The sequence below is a fragment of the Puma concolor genome, chromosome A1 (genome assembly GCF_028749965.1).
Source record: "Puma concolor isolate L17-30 chromosome A1, mPumCon1.1.hap2, whole genome shotgun sequence".
NCBI classification, from domain to species: Eukaryota; Metazoa; Chordata; class Mammalia; order Carnivora; family Felidae; genus Puma; species Puma concolor.
In genome coordinates, this window is record NC_141667.1 from 159,697,601 (window position 1) to 159,716,636 (window position 19,036).

At 53.9% G+C, this 19,036-nt stretch overlaps 1 protein-coding gene and 1 long non-coding RNA gene across 12 annotated transcripts in view; one reads left to right on the forward strand and one right to left on the reverse strand.

The window, feature by feature from the left end:
• Nucleotides 1–490: 490 nt before the first annotated feature.
• LOC147584597 (uncharacterized) lies at nt 491–3,184 on the forward strand. Of its 2 annotated transcripts, XR_015255677.1 has the most exons (3): nt 491–832; nt 1,438–1,880; nt 2,768–3,184. It is a non-coding gene; the product is annotated as an uncharacterized LOC147584597 (long non-coding RNA). The 2 variants fall into 2 exon arrangements; XR_015255676.1 differs by having other exon boundaries at nt 1,438–3,184.
• A 2,402-nt stretch (nt 3,185–5,586) lies between these two features.
• ATP11A (ATPase phospholipid transporting 11A) overlaps nt 5,587–19,036 on the reverse strand; it is a 123,730-nt gene continuing 110,280 nt past the window's right edge. For 2 of the 10 annotated variants that reach the window (XM_086708271.1, XM_086708243.1), the window contains 5 exons: nt 17,973–18,038; nt 16,674–16,777; nt 14,509–14,674; nt 13,038–13,124; nt 9,729–9,867 (listed from right to left, as the gene is read on the reverse strand). In XM_086708271.1, coding sequence (XP_086564397.1) covers nt 13,047–13,124; nt 14,509–14,674; nt 16,674–16,777; nt 17,973–18,038 — 414 coding nt within the window. In that variant the 3' untranslated portion in view covers nt 9,729–9,867; nt 13,038–13,046. The other 8 variants (XM_086708231.1, XM_086708264.1, XM_086708222.1 and 5 more) reach the window with 6 other exon arrangements.

The following is a 19,036-nucleotide window of genomic DNA, read 5'->3' on the forward strand; positions in this document are numbered from 1 at the left end:
AGAGAGAGGGGTAAAGGTCTGGGGCAGAGGCGGCCGCGGAGGCGGAGGGGGGCGGCAGGAGGGGAAGGAGATGCCCCAGCCCGCCCTTCCCTCCCTCGCGTGTCAGGGGGCCGGGGTCGTGCCCCTCCGCCCAGGGTCGCCCCGGACCGGGTTCACATCGCACACCCAAAGGGGACACGGGCTGGGCTTGGAGTTCTGCCCTGGGGCTGACCCCGGCCTGACCCCAGTTCCCCGGGGTCTCACCCTGCCTCGGGGGACCTGCGCAGAGCCACCCGGAAGGAGCTGTGCGTCTGCTCGGAAGCCCTGGACCGGGCTCGGATCCCCCAGCTCCCCACGACCTTGTCAGGAGAAGGGGGGGGGGGTGGCCGGCCGGGTGCTGGGTCGCCACAAAGCCTGCTGTGGTGCACCAGGCCAGCTGTGTGTGTGTGGGGGAGGCTCCTGGGGGAAGCGGTGCCCGGGGCAGGACGGGGGTCAGAACCAGACTGCACTGTTGGAAACACCACAGCTGCCTGTTCTCACGACCCAGGTCACCCGTGGGCAGGGGCTCCCTGCACCCCTCCGTATTTATGTCCTGGGAGGGCAGCCCAGAGAGCCAAGGTGGCAGGGCCCCCGTGTCCCTCAGGCTGGCTTGAATACCCAGCCTTGCAACCCCTGTTTCCAGGGAGAGGAACTAAACCTTTTATTCTTGTGATTTCCCAGGTTCAGGGAGGGGAGCCTCTGGAGTAGAGCTGGAATGTGAACGTGGTGCAGCATCCAGAACATCCTAAGTGTTGACCCGCACGGAAGCTTCATCTTCCGTAGCCTTTAAAGCGCCTGCGTGGAGTGGGTAAAGGTGGGTGGCTTGTTGAAATCAAACAACGGGCTTCTGCCAATAGGAAAATAAATGTAAACCCAAGGCAGCTCTAAGCCCAGGACACCTAAGCCCCACGCAGGGGACGGTGACCCTGACCTGGAGGAGGGTGCCTGGCACTGACCCTGCAGGAGGACTTTCCTCCCCCGGGTGTGGCTGTGTACGTCACCTGTGGGAGATCTGTATGCACCCAGTGGGCACCCTGGTGGCCAGGGCACGGGCTGGGGCAGCTCTGCGGAGGGTCCAGGCTCTGGCGGCCTGGAACGTGGGACCCGCGGGTGCCACGCTCTCCTGGGAGGTCCTGGGGCAGGCGGTGGGCACAGCGCAGGATGGATCCCTGAGTGCGTGGACAGAGCAGGCAGGCTTCGCCAGGAAGGGGGCAGGCTGGCTCAGGAAGGAGCAGGTGGCTTGAGGGGGACAGGAAATCAGAGGAAGGAGAAACCCCTCTGCCTGGCAGAGGGTTGGTGGCCGGCAGCGGCCCCAAGACCCAGACAGGTTCCTCTTCTTGGAGGGGCCCCAGTGAGGCCGGGGGGCTCCAGTGTGGTGCGCTTTGCCTGTGTCTTTGAGACCAGTGCCCTGGTCCCCAGGACAGCATCAAAGGCCCTCGGGTAAGAGATGCTCTCAGGAGGCTGCAGGAAATACCACGGCCAAAGCGAGGTGGCGCAGGAGGGCGGCTCCGCAGGATGTGCAAACAGCGCCGCTGGTGGAGAAGACCAGGGTAGATGGCTGGGACCCGTGCTGTGACCCCGGTGAGAATGTGCGGGCTGCAGGCTCCAATCCCAGGGGCCAGCCAGGCCTGGGCTCCGAACCCGAGTGCGGCTGCCACAGGCAGGATTCCCGCCCAGGATCTGGGACCCGCAGCTCAGTCACCCACACCTGCGCGGCCACGGAACCTGCAGCCCAGAACATTGTTCCTTCTCCACGAAAGCTTTCTGCTTTGGTGCAGGGTCACCGACACGGTGGATGTACAGAGGACAGAATGAGACGTCTGTGCTGCTTGGAAAACGTGAGGGCTGATTCCAAAGCTGAGGTAATTCGAGAGGAAATGAATTCCCCCAAGTGCAAAGCTGGCCCGAGCAGCACCCTGCTGGCGTCCTGCTCATTATGGCGCCACGAGCCCTTTGTGCGACTTTGTGGCTCTCACAGCCCCCCAGGCCCATGGTGAGGCCCGTGGTGAGACACGAGGAAGTTACCACCACAAATGGGGCTCTAGGGGTGCACAGCTGAGCAGAAATACGAGGGAGAATTCGCAGGTAGCATCATCTGCTTACCGTGAAGGAATCAGTATGAGAGGGGAGACTGCAGGGGAGAGGCTGGGCTTCTCCCTGCCAGCCGGCCCTCAGTCCCCAGCGCACGAGCACATTCCCTCAGCACACAACCCCAGCACACACTCCCGGTGCACGAGACACGCTCCCAGCACACGAGCACAGGCCTCCAACATGGGAGCACACACCCCCAGCACACAACCCCAGCACACACTCCAAGCGCACAAGCACAGGCCCCCAGCACACGAGCACAGGCCTCCAGCATGTGAGCACATGCTCCCAGCACACAACCCCAGTGCACACTCCCAGCACACGCCCAGGCCTCAGCTCCAGTGGGTTCTGAGGTTGGTCCCGACAGGTGTGAGTTGAAGTCTGCCTGCGAGTTCCAAGTCAGTTGTTGAGATTTCTGCCCGCACCCGTGAGGCTGTGACAGTGGCATATGTGCCCTCCCCTTGGAGTCCTACAGAGCTGTCCCCGTCGGTCACTGTGCCCGGTGGCCAGCCTAGGGAGGCCCCTCTGCCTTCCAGATGGTCCCCGTTTCTCCTTGTGTTTGAAACTACCATTTAAGATTAAATCCTTTACGTGAATGTACTGCTCTTGCAAAAAAGTCTCTGCGCCCCTGCCTGATCATCCTTTCTGCTGTCCTGCCCAGGTAGTACTTACCATCGTGGGATGGCCCACAAACGCTGACAGCGGTAGCAGGGTCTCAGTGTGACATGCGGGACGTCACCGGTCAGTATTTTAGCCTCTGTTTGCCCTCCCAGGACATAGACACTTCTTACTCCACTGGCTTATAAAGATTGAGGAAGTGTAATCATTTACAAACAAAACAAAGTCTAAGCTAATTAAAACATTTATTTTGAGGGGCACCTGGGTGGCTCAGTCAGTTTAGTGTCTGACTTTTTATCTCAGTTCAGGTCATGATCTCACAGTTCATGAGATCAAGCCCCACGTTGGGCTTTGTGCTGACAGCTTGGAGCCTGCTTGGGATTCTCTCTCTCCTTCTCTCTCTGCCCCTCCCCCCTTGTGCTCCCTCTCTCTCACTCAAAATAAATATTTTTTAAAAACATTTATTTTGATAGTTAAGTCATATTTTGAGACTTTCTAGTAGGTCTTCAAAAATTCTAAAGACACTGGGGTGCCTGGGTGGCTCAGTCAGTTAAGCGTTCGACTTTGGCTCAGGTCATGATCTCACGGTCTGTGGGTTTGAGCCCCACGTCAGGCTGTGCGCCGACAGCTCGGAGCCTGGAGGCTGCTTGGGATTCTGTCTCCTCCTCTCTCTGCCCCTCCCCTGCTCATGCTCTGTCTCTCTCTGTTTCTCAATAATAAATAAACATTAAAAAATTAAAAGATAAAATTCTAAAGATACTAAAACTATCTGAGATTCTCAAGAGGATCTGTTCATCCTTCATGATCTCAAAACCCTTTCTCTCTCTTTGAATCTTGTAAAAACCAAGTGAATAAGAACATTGATGTGGATTTTTTTCAAATTATGATTTTGTGCAAGGAGTTTTAAAGGCTAATATACTCTTCATAAGCAATGCACCAAGGAATCCGTATTTCTTATTAAAGTTTAAACAAATAAATTAGGGAGCACCTGGGTGGTTCGGTAGGTTAAGTGTCTGAGTCTCGGTTTTGGCTCAGGTCATGATCTCAGTTTGTGAGTTCGAGCCCCACATCAGGCTCTGTGCTGGAAGCATAGAATCTGTTTGAGATTTCTCTCCCACCTCTCTCTGTCCCTCCCTGGATTTCTCTTTCTAAAAAAAAAAAAATAAATAAACATTAAAAAACAATAAATTAGGACAGCGCCTGTCAGTGGGCCCCGAGGGTGCCAGGCACAGCAGCACTGTGGTTTCCGGATGTTGTGATTTCTAGTGTCTTGCTGATGGGTCTGCAAAGAAAATGCTGTAAGGAGACACGATAGGTCGCCTCCAGTAATGTGCTGTGGGGCCTTAAGTGTAAATTTCTCTGGACGTTGAGCAGCAAGTATTTACTCCAGATTGGCTGGTTTTAGCCATGACACCTGTCCACTAACTATGGGGTTGGTGTCTTCAGTGTCTGAGAAATTCTTCATCTGGTTAATAGTTGACAGGTTCTCGGATTAGGACAAGTGAATGCATCTCGGTGATAAGTTAGACATTTGCTATTTCAATGTTCCTGAATTATTCCAATGAGTCCTGAAATCATAAAAATGTACAAAATGTACAAAGGTGAGTATTTTCCCTAGGGGAATTAATATATTAAGTTTTAGGGGTGCCTGGGTGGCTCAGTAGGTTAAGCATCAGACTTTGGCTCAGGTCATGATCTTGGGTTCGTGAGTTTGAGCCCTGCGTCGGGCTCTGTGCTGACAGCTCAGGGCCTGGAGCCTGCTTCGGATCCTTTGTCTCCTTCTTTCTCTGCCCCACCCCCCCTCACGCTCTCTCTCTCAAAAATAAACATTAAAAAAAATGCTAGTGGTATCCCCTTAATGCAGGAAAGAAATTGAGAAAGTATATGTTCTCAAGACTTTCCCATGAAAGAGGGTGTTGTTAAGCTAGGATAGGACCAGGTGATGTGCACGGTTGTGTTCACGTGGGCACAGGTGAGTGGGTTTGCCGTTACATCTTCGAGCTTCAAGCCAGGCAAGTGTACTCATCAGCCGCCAGGGGTAGCGTGGCCCCAGGTTCTGGCCACCTGAGACAGGTGTGAAAACCGGACAACCAACAACAGGCACCAGCGGCCCCGGGGCCCCAGAATCACTGGAGGCATTTACTTCCTGTTGTGTTTCCTAGAGTCTGGTGTTGGCCACTAGCGTTTGGTTGGTGATTGTGACCGACACCCGCTCAGCGTGTGATACACTTGCTGTGTGGTGCTTGTGGTGCACAAGGCCGGGAAAAGCCCCAAATTTAGAATTGTACACGGTGGAACCCTAGGCCTGACCTGGTTCCTCCCAGGGGCTTGGGGAGGCCCGTGAGGTGGCAACCCCAGAACCGAGCATCCCCAACCTTAGGGCTCTATCCTTGCCGCCCTAATTGGGACAGAATCCCAGGATCTGGGGCCTGGAGTCAGGTTTTGTGGGTCCGAGGCCAGTCCTCAGACAAGGAATTGGAGGGGGGGCAGTGGCCATTGGGCAGTGTGGGGGCAAACGGCCCCAGAGGAGGAAGCAGCAGCGCTGGGACCCGAGTGGGTGGGGAGCCGGATGCACAAAATCAGCCCGCAGCCCATCCCGGCCTAGCTGGGTGTGAGCGGAGGGCGCAGGGGCCTGAGGGCGCGGGATGAGTGCAGGCGCAGGCAGGATGGTGCGAGGGCAGGACGGTGCGAGGGCAGCCGGCGATCCCGCGATCGGTGAATGCAGGTGCTGCCCCCCATTTCTGGGAGGACACCCCACCTTCAGCCCAGACACACACTCAGGTTGAGAGGTTCACCCTGCAGCTTCTGTCCCCAGAGATTTAAGCCCAACTGCTGCTTTTTTTAATAAAGAAACCAAACCAGACATTTTTTCTTCTTTATTGCAAGCAGATTCAAGTCTCCTGCTTAGATAATCTGCAGAAAAGTCCAATATAATTAATATTATCAAGTCATACTTTATCTACAGAAATAAAAGTTAAAAACAGTAGCATACAAAATAAAGTTTACAGAAATGTAAGATTTGGTTTAATCACAATTTAATTTTTTAAAGCAGGTTAACATTACTATCTGGAGGCTGATCGGCCATCTTAAATGCACCTACTATATTCAATAATTTAAAAATAAATTCCAGTATTTATGACGATGACAACTATAGATACCGTTCATGTTAAATGCATTTTGAAGGTTCTCTTTTACTACGTTACATAATGAATGGACATTTTAAATGGCAATGCAGACACGTCATAATTTTAAGTCAGAGACAATATATGCATATTAAAATTCTGTATATTTTCATAAGGTAAAAAATAAAGCTATATAAACTGATCTTTAGATTTTTTCTGCAAAAGTAGAATCACCCTTTAATAATACTTCCAACACATCTCCATTAAAGCTTTGTTTCTAGACAATATCAGAATGATTCTCATTCCCGCTCACCCACCCGCTAGCTTAAAAAAAAACTGCATTTGCCAACTGACATTTTTCCTGTTTTTAAATGGGAAACTTCCAAAAGAAATGGAGAAGGCAAGACACTGAACAACGAAACGTGACACGCAGCTGTTAAATAAATAATGTGATTTTCAAGGTGAAGTAAAGCTGTTGCATTAGGTTTCACCAGTCAGTGCAAAACAGATGCACTTAGTGGTTTTTAAAAAAAAGGCGGAGAACTCCCTTAGGCTGCACTCAACATTTGGTTGATGTGCAACTATTCGAGACTAATGAGAACAGCATGTGGGAGACATTTTTGTAGTTAAAGCTGCAAAATCTCACCAGGCCAAAGGACAATTCTATCAACGTGTACCTGCAGAAGCATTTCCGGCCTCCTTCCCAGGCTCAGGAACCGCGCCCCCCCCCCCACCCAAGGCTTCTGTGCTCTGCGTTCACCCTATGGAGTCAAATGCACAGGCTGGTCTGGGAGAAGAGGGTGTGTTTCCTCAGCTGCCCAAGGCAGGGTGCCAGCCAGAGCCCAGGGATGCCCGGGTCACAGAGGAGCCTCTCTGCCACCGTCCTGAGGGCACAGCTGCAGGCAGGTGTCAGTGGCGGGTGGGGGGGGGACCCCCGAACAGGAGACGCTTATCAGGCCAGAGCACCGCAGCGTTGTCCGTCCACGCTTGCCTCCGGCGTCCAGCCAGGGCACAAGGCTCGAGGTCTAAGGAGCCTGGCCTTGCCGGAGCTCCTGGCAGGGTCCCCTTAGGAGGGAGGCAGGATGCACAGGGCCCAGGGAGTGCGTACGTGTGTGCACTGTGTGTGTGCGTGCATGCTGAGACACGTGCACGCCTGTGGCCCTGAGTAGATTCGGAATTGAAAGCAGGAGAGAGACGGTGACTGGGTCAGGACCACCCGTGCTTTATTGGTGACCTGTTCTTAGGGGATGGTGTGCGGGTCCAGAACCAGATGCTGGGACCAGTGTGGGAAATTATGAATTAATTCATTAACATGTGCAGTCCTGGACAAGGTTTTCAAAACTAAGAAAAATGCTAAAAGTTGACATGTCTTGCTTTAAGGTCAGTTTAAGGCCAGTAATTATTAACTACTGTTGGTGAAAGATCGCACGGAGTCCCACGTGCGGCCTTTCAGCGGGTTCTTCCTTACCTCTGAGGCTCTGTCTCCCGCCCCTGTTTCCAATGATCAGGCACAGTCACTTAATATTTCCCAAACAATTTTGTAAAAGACATTTTGGAGCATGTAAGGGATTAGGGACTTTCATAAGGAGACTTGCATCATCAGAGGTAAACGGTGACCGTCTCAATACAGGTGGAAAGAGGATACTGAACCATCCCTCGAGAAACTTCTATCTTAAGGCCGAAGGATGGAAATCGAAAACAAAACAAAGAGCAGATGACAATCACAATCAACTGTGAAGAAAAAGCAAGCAAAACGTTGTGCTCTAAATATGCCTTCAACTAATCACTGCCACCGGAAACACCAAAAACAAACAGGTGTAGAGAATAAAATCAAATCTGAAAATTCACATTCATCGGGTATTGAGACATTCAGCCAAAACTCTCACCAGAATTTAAATGTAAAGTGGCCAAAAGTTCACCAACTTAAAAAATAAAAGCTTTAAAAACATACTTTAAAAATTAGGTGCGGTATGTTAACAAATAAATGAATAAAAGAGATAGAAACAGCTATGAAAATACTTCAGTGCAAAGGCAATTTTAAGATTTCTAAAAAAATACATTACAAAGAATTTGTTAACTAAACATACAGAGAATCTGTCCCCCTACAGGTGGGGGGGGGGACATTTATACCCATAGTAGGTTCTTAAAAACGGCTGTAAAAATGCACACACCACCGTTCGCAAGGTCCGGCGCGGACCTGACAGCCGGGGCCAGAGGGCGTGACCGAGGCATTACCGGAAGGCGTAGCCAGGGAGGGGGGGAGGGCGTGGCGAGGGCAGAGGGCGTGACCAGGGACAGCGGTGCAGGGAGGGCGTGAGAGGTCAGAGCGGAGAGGGCGTGGGGAAGGCGGAGCGGAGGGCGTGGCGAGGACCCTCATGGCGGAGACCCTCTCTTACTCTTTGTTCTGTCTCCTGGTCTTTGGTATGGTGTTTCCACTTCACTTGAACTTATCCCAACCACTGTGTGTACGCATTGAATTAACCCCCTAGTTCAAATAAATATTTTATAGGCGAAACATTATACAATCAAATTATGAAACCTGAACTTCCAAAAACACCTGAAATCCCGCATCTCCGAAGTAGACGCCGGGCTCACTCACCGACGTCCCCGGTTCCACAGCACGGGATCCACAGTGGGCAAGGTGCCTGCTTGTACTTTAGCTTCTGGGTGATGCTTTTCTTAAAAGGCATCAGTTTCAACATGTGAACTTGAATCTCAGACTGAAATCTCAGTTTCCTTCCGGACCATTAAGGCTATGTCAAAGAGGTTATTTCTAGAAACAATTACTGGTGCAGAGAAGTGCCAGGGACTGTCAGCACACCAGCCTTCTGATGGCTCTGCCACCCCAACTAATGCCCTGGGCAGCACAGACGACAACAAAGCGGGCATCTAACAGAAAACACAATGTTTGGTCAAGGTCTTGAGTGTGGGCAGCAGTCTGGGATGGCAATATTGCTTTTCGGGGTTCAGAGGCCGACTCACCATCAGACCAGTGTGGGCCAGAAATGGATCTTGGAAGATGGACGCGGCCCCCGGAGGGCACCTCTGAGTGAGGATATGGAGGGGTCAGACCGTCACAGCCCGCGGTCTGCCCCTGGAACAAGTGGGGGAGACTTCTCCCAACAAGAGAACATGGGGAGGCTCTATTCTTGGGGGCGTGAGGATAACTATCTCAGAGCTTGTACTGGGAAGGCTCACACGGACGGTATTACTCATTCTTCACATGCGATACTCTGTTTTCTCCATGGGGCAGCCAGCAGACAGGAAAGACTCAAAGACACCCTGCAACACACGGGGGACGCTAGCACCCCCTCGAAGAAACAAACTCCACACCAGACAGGACCCTGAAGGCCAGCCCCACCGTGTGGTGGGTTTGGACAGAAGCAGGGCACAGGCCACGACGCTGACAGGCCGTGGGAACACGTGGCTCGAGGGGCTGGTCCAGCCAGTTCTAGAAGCATGAGGACCAGAGGGTTGTGGACAAGGAGGCACAGAGGCAAGGCCAGCCCGTCCCATGGTGAGGACAGGCCCCCCGTGCTCAGCACGGCCGGTGGGGTGGCCACTTGTGCTCCACGTCCACGGTGCACGTCCACACAGGCGTCCTTCTCCGGAGGTGTCTGAGGCTGGAGGCCCCATGCAGTGGGGACACAGCAGGCCCTGGGGCCCTTCTTCCCAACACAACTGAATGCCTGTCGGAGGCAGTGTGAGGCCACCAGAGCCAGGAGAGGTGACATGCTAGCCACAAGCTCCAGACAAGTCCCGCTGCCCTGGTCCCTCCTTTAGGGTGGGGAGAGGCTCACACGTGTGGCTCTCAGAGGTCTGGACTGATGGCCTGTCCGCCAGTGGTCCCCCCATGGGGCACAGGGACAGAATGGCTGTGCGGGAGACTGGAGAGGGGAGGCCATGACAGTGGCTCCTGTTTTGCGTGTGGGCCTGGCCACGTGGCCCAGGGGCTGGAGCTCCGCCGACAGGCCAGGAGGGTGAGTTCCGGGAGGCGGCTCTGGCCGTGCACGCGTGTGCTCTGTTGGAGAACAGGACAGACAGTATCAGTCCCAGGACCCCCCACAGGAACCCCACCCAACCTGCGCTGATGCTGCCTGTGGGGGCTCCCGTTCCAGATGCGGTGGGGGAGTGGGCACATGTGACCCATCTGAACTAGGGCACCAAGCCAGCGTGGTGACCGTATTCTGGCTACAAATGGCTCCCCGGCTTGGCTCCACCGTCTGGCAAAGATGATGCATGTCAACATGCAAAGCCTCTTCCAGAGGCCGGAGGGACTGAGACCGGGGTCCACGGTCACCTCCACGCACGCAAACACAGTCTGCAGATTTTGACAGCTCACGGGACCCTGTGGCCTGGCCTAGACGTCCTGAGGTTTACCGGGCAGTGGGGAGTGGGGGAGCAGTCAAGGAGAAATCGGTCTTAAAGGAAAACCGTCCCCAGGCAGATGTGCCTGTCACACTTCAAAAACCTAACTCAGAGTGCTCTTTGTGCGTGGCTGCAAGTCTGTGCCTCTCAGGGGCAGATGTGGCTCCACGCGTCAGCCTGTGGACAGCAGAAGGCCTGCGCCAGACATCTGTCTGGGCCGGCGTTCAATGCAAATCATGCAACATTCCCCTTTTTTGTCACAAAATACACTCTTTCCTGATAGACCTTTCAGGTGAAGCTGTTTCGACAACGAAGTCCGCGGAACAGGCTTTGTTCTGGCAAAATGAACCCTGAACACATTGGGGGAGTAGCAGCTCGTAAACACACGTGGGACAACACGGGCCATGGCACACGTGTGTGTGGGCACAGTGCACGGCCGTGTGTGGCCCGGCCACTCTCAGGCACGTCACTTACCTGGGATAGAAACACACGTGTGCATAAAAAGCAGGGTTTTTTTTTTTTTCACCATGAACCCCTGTTATCAAAAATGGCACAGCACAGCAAAACTTTGGAGGAAGAACAAACCGTCTGGAAGGACCACAGCACACCCGGGAGGCCCGCCGGGCGGCGTGGCGGACACTGTTACCTATCCTTGGCTAGTGGCGCCTCGGCCGCGGTAAGAGGTCCTTCAGAAGTGGCCGGTCCGTGTTGGGCGCGGCAGCGACCGATGCTTTGAGTTTCGTGCTCTGCTGCAAGGCGAGGAAACATACTGAGAGGGGCTGCGCCCGGCCCCAGAAGCGCCTCCCGTCCGTGAGCACAGTCTGGCCTCGTGGCCGACGTGGGGTTTGCTCTGCCAGTGGGCACCGCTGGACCAGGCCCCTCTGTGCCCAAAGGGCATGTGGTTGGCCACGGAAGTCTGTGCGGGCTGGGGCCGTGGGGCGGGCACGGGCTCTCGACATGGGCACCGTCGGGGAAAAAGAGAGTCTTCTTGATGGCGCCCTTCACCAGATGGAGCCCGAGGGCCGGGGCGGCCGAGGGCCCGTGGGGGAGCCCCGGCTAGAGGACCCAGACTGGCTGCACTCGCTCCAAAGGGGAGGTACCACACCCTGGTCCCCTGCTCCTTGGCCCCAACTCCAGGAGCGCAGAAGTCCCGGCCTGAGGCTAGACCCCTGAAGGGTTCCGGAGTCACGGCACCGCAGGTCGACGGGGCCAGGCCTCCCGGCGCCGGCTTTCTAGTTAAACCGTATTAGTTTCTCAGTGGTCGGGAGAAGAGAATCGTTAAGAGGTGGACAGGTACAGGGTCTGAGACGTGAGTACGGGAAGTATAAGGTCTTCTGGGGAGAGAGGTGCGGTCGCTGCCCTTTGCACAGGTGGGATTGTATAGAGAATACAGCTAAATGCAGACAGAAATACACATATATGGGTCACATCGGTCTACACTGGAAACCTGGCCCCTGTGAGGTTTTTCTTTGTATCAGAACAGATGGGAGGAAACAACTGTCCATTTGAAGTGAGGACCGGTCTAGGCTCTGTTCCTCCAAAGTTTTGCAGGCGTCGGGTGGCTTCCCAGAAGCACAGGCATATCCACCCGTGTGTGTGTCAGGCACTCCGTGGTGTGGCTACACCCGCGGGCTGCCCCGTGTGGCCGAGTACACTGCAGGGAGCCCAGCACCAACCTTCTCCAGCAGCTAGAGGCAGGCTTCCAAGATGGAGTCTTAACAAACTGCCTCCGTAGTGAAAGTATAGATTTTTAGCCCAGAGTTGACAGGATTTAATCAATTTCACAAGCACATCCTGTGACTTAAGGTGTTCCTAATAATTGCATTCTAGATGTTTTTAAATAAGTTGGTTGACAGTGAGATGAAATTAGGTAATTCATTCTAGCAAATTCTGATGGCACTTTAACAGAAAATTTTTGATTGCTGATAATTACTAAAATTAAAAAAAATGTACCATCCTGTGAGTTAAAAAAGTGTTTCAACTGTATAGAATCAAACATTATTAAAGGTATTTTCCTATGAATAAGCTGCCTTGGGAGACAGTGATGCAAGCATCACTAATTTTGAGGCATACGTCAACGTGGTATTCAGCTACATGAATAAACTGCTGAAAAACAGACTGAAAGCCATCTCTGGACAACACTTCGTGCCTAAAATCTTGGCTCTGCAACAGGCTGTGACCCTGGGTGCCTGCCACAGAAAACTTCCGTGTAAGCCACTACCGCCGTTTACAGCAAAGTAGAGGGCTTTGTCTAAAAATAATCAGATTTTAAAAAATAAGCTAAAAGGCAATTTGGAGAAACACTTGACCCAACACACAGTCCACAGTCTGAGTGGCTCAGCCCGAGTCTGGTCTTTTCTGCAATGCTCTGTGGGTCCTGAGCATACTCAGTTTCCCTGTACACAGAATAGGTCCACAGAGGGGGGTTGTGAGTGAGGAGGCCTTGCCCTCCATCCGCCACGGGCTGAGGAGAGACCGGTGGTGCTGAGGTGACTTTGCCCACCTGGGCTCCTGTGACTTGGGAGCCAGTCCCACCCGGTGGCCAGTGTAAGGTGGTGCAGCCCTATGCCCGCAGGAAGGACGTGGCCGCACCTTGGCAGGGGACCTGGTACTTCAAATGGACACCCAGAGAGACACACAGGTGAGTTCCTGGCATGGAGAGAACACAGCCCTCTCTGCATCTCAAGACACAGGTCACCCCAGGGCTTCCCGCCATGGGACCGGACACTCCCCAGAGGGGGTGTGCGCACGGCTCTCAGGAAGGTCAGCCCTCTGCTTCCTGCGACTGTAACCCCACCATGCCGAATGACAGAAAAGCATCACCTTGTTCCGTTAGAAACTCAGACTGCTGGAGGTCTGAGAGAGCATAAAGACGGTGGACTGCTCGACAGAAAGGCACTGATTCTCAGTCTGCAGTCCCACAGGGGCCGGGGGGCCGTGCGCAGCGAGACAGGGTGGGGGTGGTTATTGAGGCAGATAGGTTGGAGACAAAGGGCAGGAGGAAGGGAAAAGAGAAACAAGTTAAGGCGGTTGAGCCCGGTTAATCGGCCACCTCCAAGCAAACCACAAGCGTTCCCTTGCCCAGACCAGACCCAGCGGGGCAGAGGCCTCCCTTTCCCGCTGCCCCGCCATCCTCATGGTTAAGGGCGGCCACGCCACGGAGCTCAGGGTGAAGTCGTTCACAAACACCCACTCACTCCTGAGTGCTGCCAGTGCTGAGTCGACAAACACCCACAAAGGAGGGAATCACCAGGAGCCGGGGTGCTGGGCTCAACGTCTTAAATTGGCGCAAGACTTCTTTCTAAGAAAGCTCGCCGACCCCACCGGGGCCGGGGCCTGGGCCTGAAGTGTGCGAATTAGCCTCCTACCTGCACATCCCCCCACCTTCGCTCAGCAGGGAAGACGTGAGCCCTGCAGGAACTGCCCTGCCTGGGCTTCTGCACAACCAGCAGGATCTCCCTTCTCTTCACAGGGGCTCTGCACCTCCAGAGGCAAAATCAGGTGGGGGGATGGGGGGGTGCCCTCCCTGAGGTCACAGGGTAGGGGATGGGAGACATGCCTTCCCTGAGGTCACAGGGTGGGGGGATGGGGGTGTGCCCTCCCTGAGATCACAGGGGTAGGGGGATGCTTCCTGAGCAGGCCACAGTGGTTTTGAGAAGCTTTGAGTGACATGTGCTGATGGGGCATTCTGCATACGTCGCTTCTTTCCTGAACCCACAATTCAGCCTGTTGGCCTCAATTTGAGGTTGGGGAAAATAAGTGAGCCTAGAAATCACCAGAACTTCCCAATATAAATGCTCAAGTTTTGGGCCACATTCACTATCCCTAAAACTAATACAGTTTTACCACCAAAGTAACGATTAATTAAAAAAACTTTTTTAGATTTCCGCAAAAGAATTTGTCATTTGTGTTGGCTTAATCCTTCTCTCTCGACCATTTTCTATTTCAGCGGAGTAGCTGTTTGGATCTAAACATGGGTAGTCTTCAATCTCATCTACCTCAATGTTTTAAAATCCTATATGGAGGCCTGCTTGGGATTCTCTCTCTCCCTCTCTCTCTCTCCCTCTGCCCCTCCCCTGCTTACTCTCTCTGTCTCTCTTGAAATAAATAAACTAAAAAAAAAAATCCTATATGGTGTCATGAAATTCAATAGTAATACTTGGACCTATCACATTTCCAAACACAACCTTTCCTGCTGTCCTTACAGGGATCACAGTGCCTGTTTGGGGCTGGACACTGGGGACCACGCCCCGCCCCGCCCCACACCGTCCCTCCCCCTGCGAGCAGCCAGTACCTGGACTTTCTCTGTGGCGCTGGGCCACAGCTGCCTGCACAGGACTTTCTTGAGAACGTCGGGAAGGAGGCTGACAGTGATGAGCAGGATGATGACCAGCCAGGCAGGGCCGCTGGACAACATCTGGATGAACACAAAGTACATCCTTTGATAACTGAGGAAGGGCCTGCAGCACCAAGGACACGAGAAAAAGGACAGATTGGCAGGTCAGAGGTCATTGGGAGGACGCCAAAACCGCAGCCTGTTTGCTCTGCTGGCACGAAGAGCCCACCTGTTCAGGGAGCTCTTACTGTTGTCACCGATACTCATCGGCCCAGACCCCTGGCCTGTGTGCTGACTACTCACAAGCAGTGGCTGCAGGGCCTTAAGGAACAGGGGAGGAGGGAGGGATTCTAGGGAGTCATCCCACAGCCAGAGGAGAGCCCTGCAGCGGTCAGGACTGGAAAAAAGATTTTAAAAAATTAAAATAGGTGGTTTTTCTGTTTTGCTTTGTTTTTGTATCTTAGAATCATAACCTGAGCAAAGGCTATTAACACACAGAAGGTGGGGCACCTGGGTGGCTCGGTCAGTTGAGCATCTGACTTCGGCTCAGGTCACGATCTCGCGGTTAGTGAGTTCGAGCCCCATGTTGGGCTCTGTGCTGACAGCTCGGAGCCTGGAGCCTGTTCGGATTCTGTGTCTCCCTCTTTCTCTGCCCCTCCCCTATTCATGCTCTGTCTCTCTCTCAAAAATAAATAAACATTAAAAAAAAATCTTTAACCATGCAGAAGGCAAGTGTGGGTTCTGGTCAGCAGAGCCAGCTAAGTACCCAAGGCTCATCCTGTGAACAAATTGGCATCTTTTCTACAAAAACAGCATGAAATGGCCTCGTTCCCAGGCAAATCCAGAATTCAGAGAAAACATCTACATTGGGCTCCACGAGAGAAGCCAGAAGGAACCCACAGTTAACGTTCTGGCGGTGACCCTGACTTAGTTCCACCATTCTTACACCTACTGCCTGTGAGCGGGGCAGACATACTCTCAGGGTTAAACGTGGACCAGCACAGACCGTGAGCTGGAGGCAGGCGGGCTGGAAACCACCAGAAGCCCATCCAGCTCAGCACTTGCGGGTCCCCAAGAACATGCAGTGCAAAGATCTGGCCACTAGAGGCCAGCAACACTCCCAGAGGCGGGGGGCGAGAGGGGGCATTGTCCCCCAGGGGCCACCTGCATCATCCAGAGCTGTGTTCAAAGCCAACACGTGGAGGGGAGAGGATGGCCCGTTGAAGGCACTCCCAGGTCACGGCCCTCTGTACCCCCCTGTCCCACGCATGTTCAGGAAATGTTCGTGCTTACAGGGAGGTGGGGGGCACACAGGAGAGTTATAGAAAATACAGCATGCGCTGTGACGGGATCAGGGACAGAGGCTTAGGTGACCATGTCGGACTGCCCCGCCTGTGTGCTGGTTCAAGGGAAGCATCAAGGAGGACGATGACCCACAGGGTTTTGAAGGATCAGTAGGAGCTCACCCAGTAGGCTAGTTGGAAAGGACATTCTGGGCAGAAGGGACAGCATGACACAGGTGTGCCCCTGAAAGCACCAGAGCAGATGCCCGCCCCATCAGGACGCACCACGCCAGCATCACAACTTGCCGGCTTCCCTGCAGGTTGACTGTCCTGCTCATGTTTAATTCACAGGCTTGTTTTCAGCACGGCAGCCACAGCGGTCTTCCTGTAAAAGCACGGGGCCCCAGGCCAGCCCCGCCGGCTCACCCGAGACACTGGCCGTCACTGCTGGCATGGGGGATGCCGAACGAGCCAGGCCTGCCAGCCTGGGCCCTGTTCCAGGAAGCACGGAACATGTGGGACCCGTGATGAGGAGGGTGACCTCCTCCCAGGTTCCCGTTTCAGTAGCAACTTCTTCAGAGAAGACAGGCCAGGCCTGCTGTCTGGACCAGGTTCCCTGCCAAGCACCCCGGTCTCGCTCATCCCGGCCCGATCGGGAAGCACTCCTTGCGTCTCCCCACGGAGAGCACGGGCCAGAGAAGGGGGGAGCACTAGGCCTCGCTCCCCCTGCTGTCCCGGGCCCCAGCGCTGTGACTTGCCACAGGAACGTCGTGTAGAAAATGCATAAGAGCCCTGGAAGGGAGCATGCGCGGCATGGGGAACGTTTCACCCAGGTCATACCAGATAATCCCTCCCCAGAGGAGGGAGAAGACAACGTAGAACAGCAGTGACCCCCAGATGACAAAGTGGTTTATCCAAGTCCAGTAGTGCGTATCTAGTGCCAGCTGGAAGAAAGAAAGAGGTCGTCAGTCAGGCTGGTACCCGGGCATGCCGGAAGGAGCCGTGACAGCTGGGACCGCGAGCTGGAAAATAACGAGGAAAACACACAAACTGCCACCAACTTCATTTTAGCCAAAACGCCCACATAAAACCGCTTAGGATAAAGAGAACCTTAGGCTTCGAGAGAGAAAGAAGGTAACCACGGCCCACATCCCGGGGAGGCTGCCCCTGCGTGTTTCTCAAACGGGGAGGCCCCAGCGGCACAGTCACCGTGGTGGTTGTCACTACTAGGGAGCTCCCTGGTGGGCTTTGTGCCACGTGAAGACTCGGGCAGATGGTGGGAGGACACACAGAATGGTACCGCATACAGAATCTGGCTTGACCAGGCACACCTGGGGGCTCTGTCGGTTAGGTGTCCAACTCTTGATTTCGTCTCAGGTCATGATCTTACGGTTTGTGGGATTCAGCCCCATGATAGGCTCTGTGCTGACAGCGCTGAGCCTGCTTGGGATTCTCTCTCCCTCTCGTATCTCTCTCTCTGCCCCTCCCCCACTCATGAGCGCACACACGCACTCGTTCCCTCTCTGTCCAAATAAACTAAAAAGAAAAAAAAGAAAAAAGAATCTGGCTTGACTTTAAAAAGACTGAGTTTTCTACAACACATTGTTTTACAATCTTTTTAAAAAGTGTTTATTTATTTTTGAGACACAGTGCAAGTGGGGGAGGAGCAGAGAGACAGAGAGAGAAAGAGAGAGAATCCCAAACAGGTTCCACACTGCCAGCGCAGAGCCCAACGCGGGGCTCGATCCCACAAACTGTGAGATTGTGACCTGAGCTGAAGTTGGTCACAACTGACTGAGCTGCCCAGGAACCTCCAACACATTAATTTGTTTTAAAGTAGATTTTAATTATATCGGGGAGGGGGAGAGCTGCTTGTCATTGGAAAGAATTCTGATCTGACTCCTTTTGGAAAGAAAAGGCTCATTCCCTCATTTACCTCCGGTGTAATTCTGGAAGCTCATGTATTGGGTGGCCCTGTGTGCTGTTGTGCACTTGACTTATTTAAATGACCGACGATCACCCCTGGGCGGCCCAGGAGCTTGCCTGAGCTGCGTGCATGGGGCTCCCACCCTGGCCACAGGTTACGACAGGTGGGGTGGCATATTCTAGCAGGGTCCACTGTAGCTGGAGAAGGCTCACCTTTAGTGTGACCGTAAATACCATCACAGTGAACACCAGTGTCCCGAAGGTCCAGTTTCCAAATATCTGTGGGGAAAACAGTCCAAACGGTGTCTAGTCAGTACACACGATTCCCTTTTCACACTCAAAACCAGAGTGTTAGATGACACATCTCACCGCTCTTGCGTGCCAACACTCCAGACCCCAAAGCTACAGGGACTTTGTTACTCCAAGGGCGAGAAAGTGGCAGTACACGGTACCCCGGGCACCCCAACCCTGGGGTCAGGCCAGCGGTTTGGGGCTCAGAGCCCTTCCTGCATGGGCCCCCCGCCATCGGCCCCTCGCTGCTCCACGAACGCTAAGAGTGAGAAGACACCAGAGCCGGGAGGGGGGGTGTGCACAGCGCTTCTGTCCCGGGTTCATGGGGAAGACATGCTCCCCGGCTGCCAGCTCTGGCCTCACGCACGCTCAGGAAGAACTCAGGAGACCTGCCTGTTCTCTCTCAAACTCGACTCAAACACCTGCCTGCTTTGGAAGAAAAACCACCACAAGAACGGCTTGCGGGTGAGGTAACCACGTCACATACAGTGACACTGTACAGACGGGGTTGCCCCTGGAAAGTCACAGGGAAGGGACAAGTGCAGGCAGACAGGACAGAGCTGCACAGAGGTCCCTGGCAGCCAGCGTGGCGGGCCCGGCTTTCCGCCCGCACGACACGCAACTGAGCCACCTGTGGCGAAGCACAGGGTCAGATCACGGAAACGACACATTTCTCAGCTACAGACACAGACACAGAAAACGAACTGCGACTGCCAAGCCTCCTCTTAGGGAAAAGTCAGCCCAGGGCAGGTTTCCTTGTGCAGGACTGATGCTCTCACTGCCCGAGAACTGACCCCCTCCTGGGCCCTGTGAACTATGCATCTCAGAAAACGCTCCTAGCCCGTCTTTTGGAGGAAACAGCTTTGTTTCACGAAGAATTAAAATGCTAGACGACAAACGGCCTTCTGTCCCGGTTCGTCTTCAGCCAAAGACACGGCCCCCACGCGATTCAGTGGGGTGAACACGCGGGCTGGCCTCGCGCTACG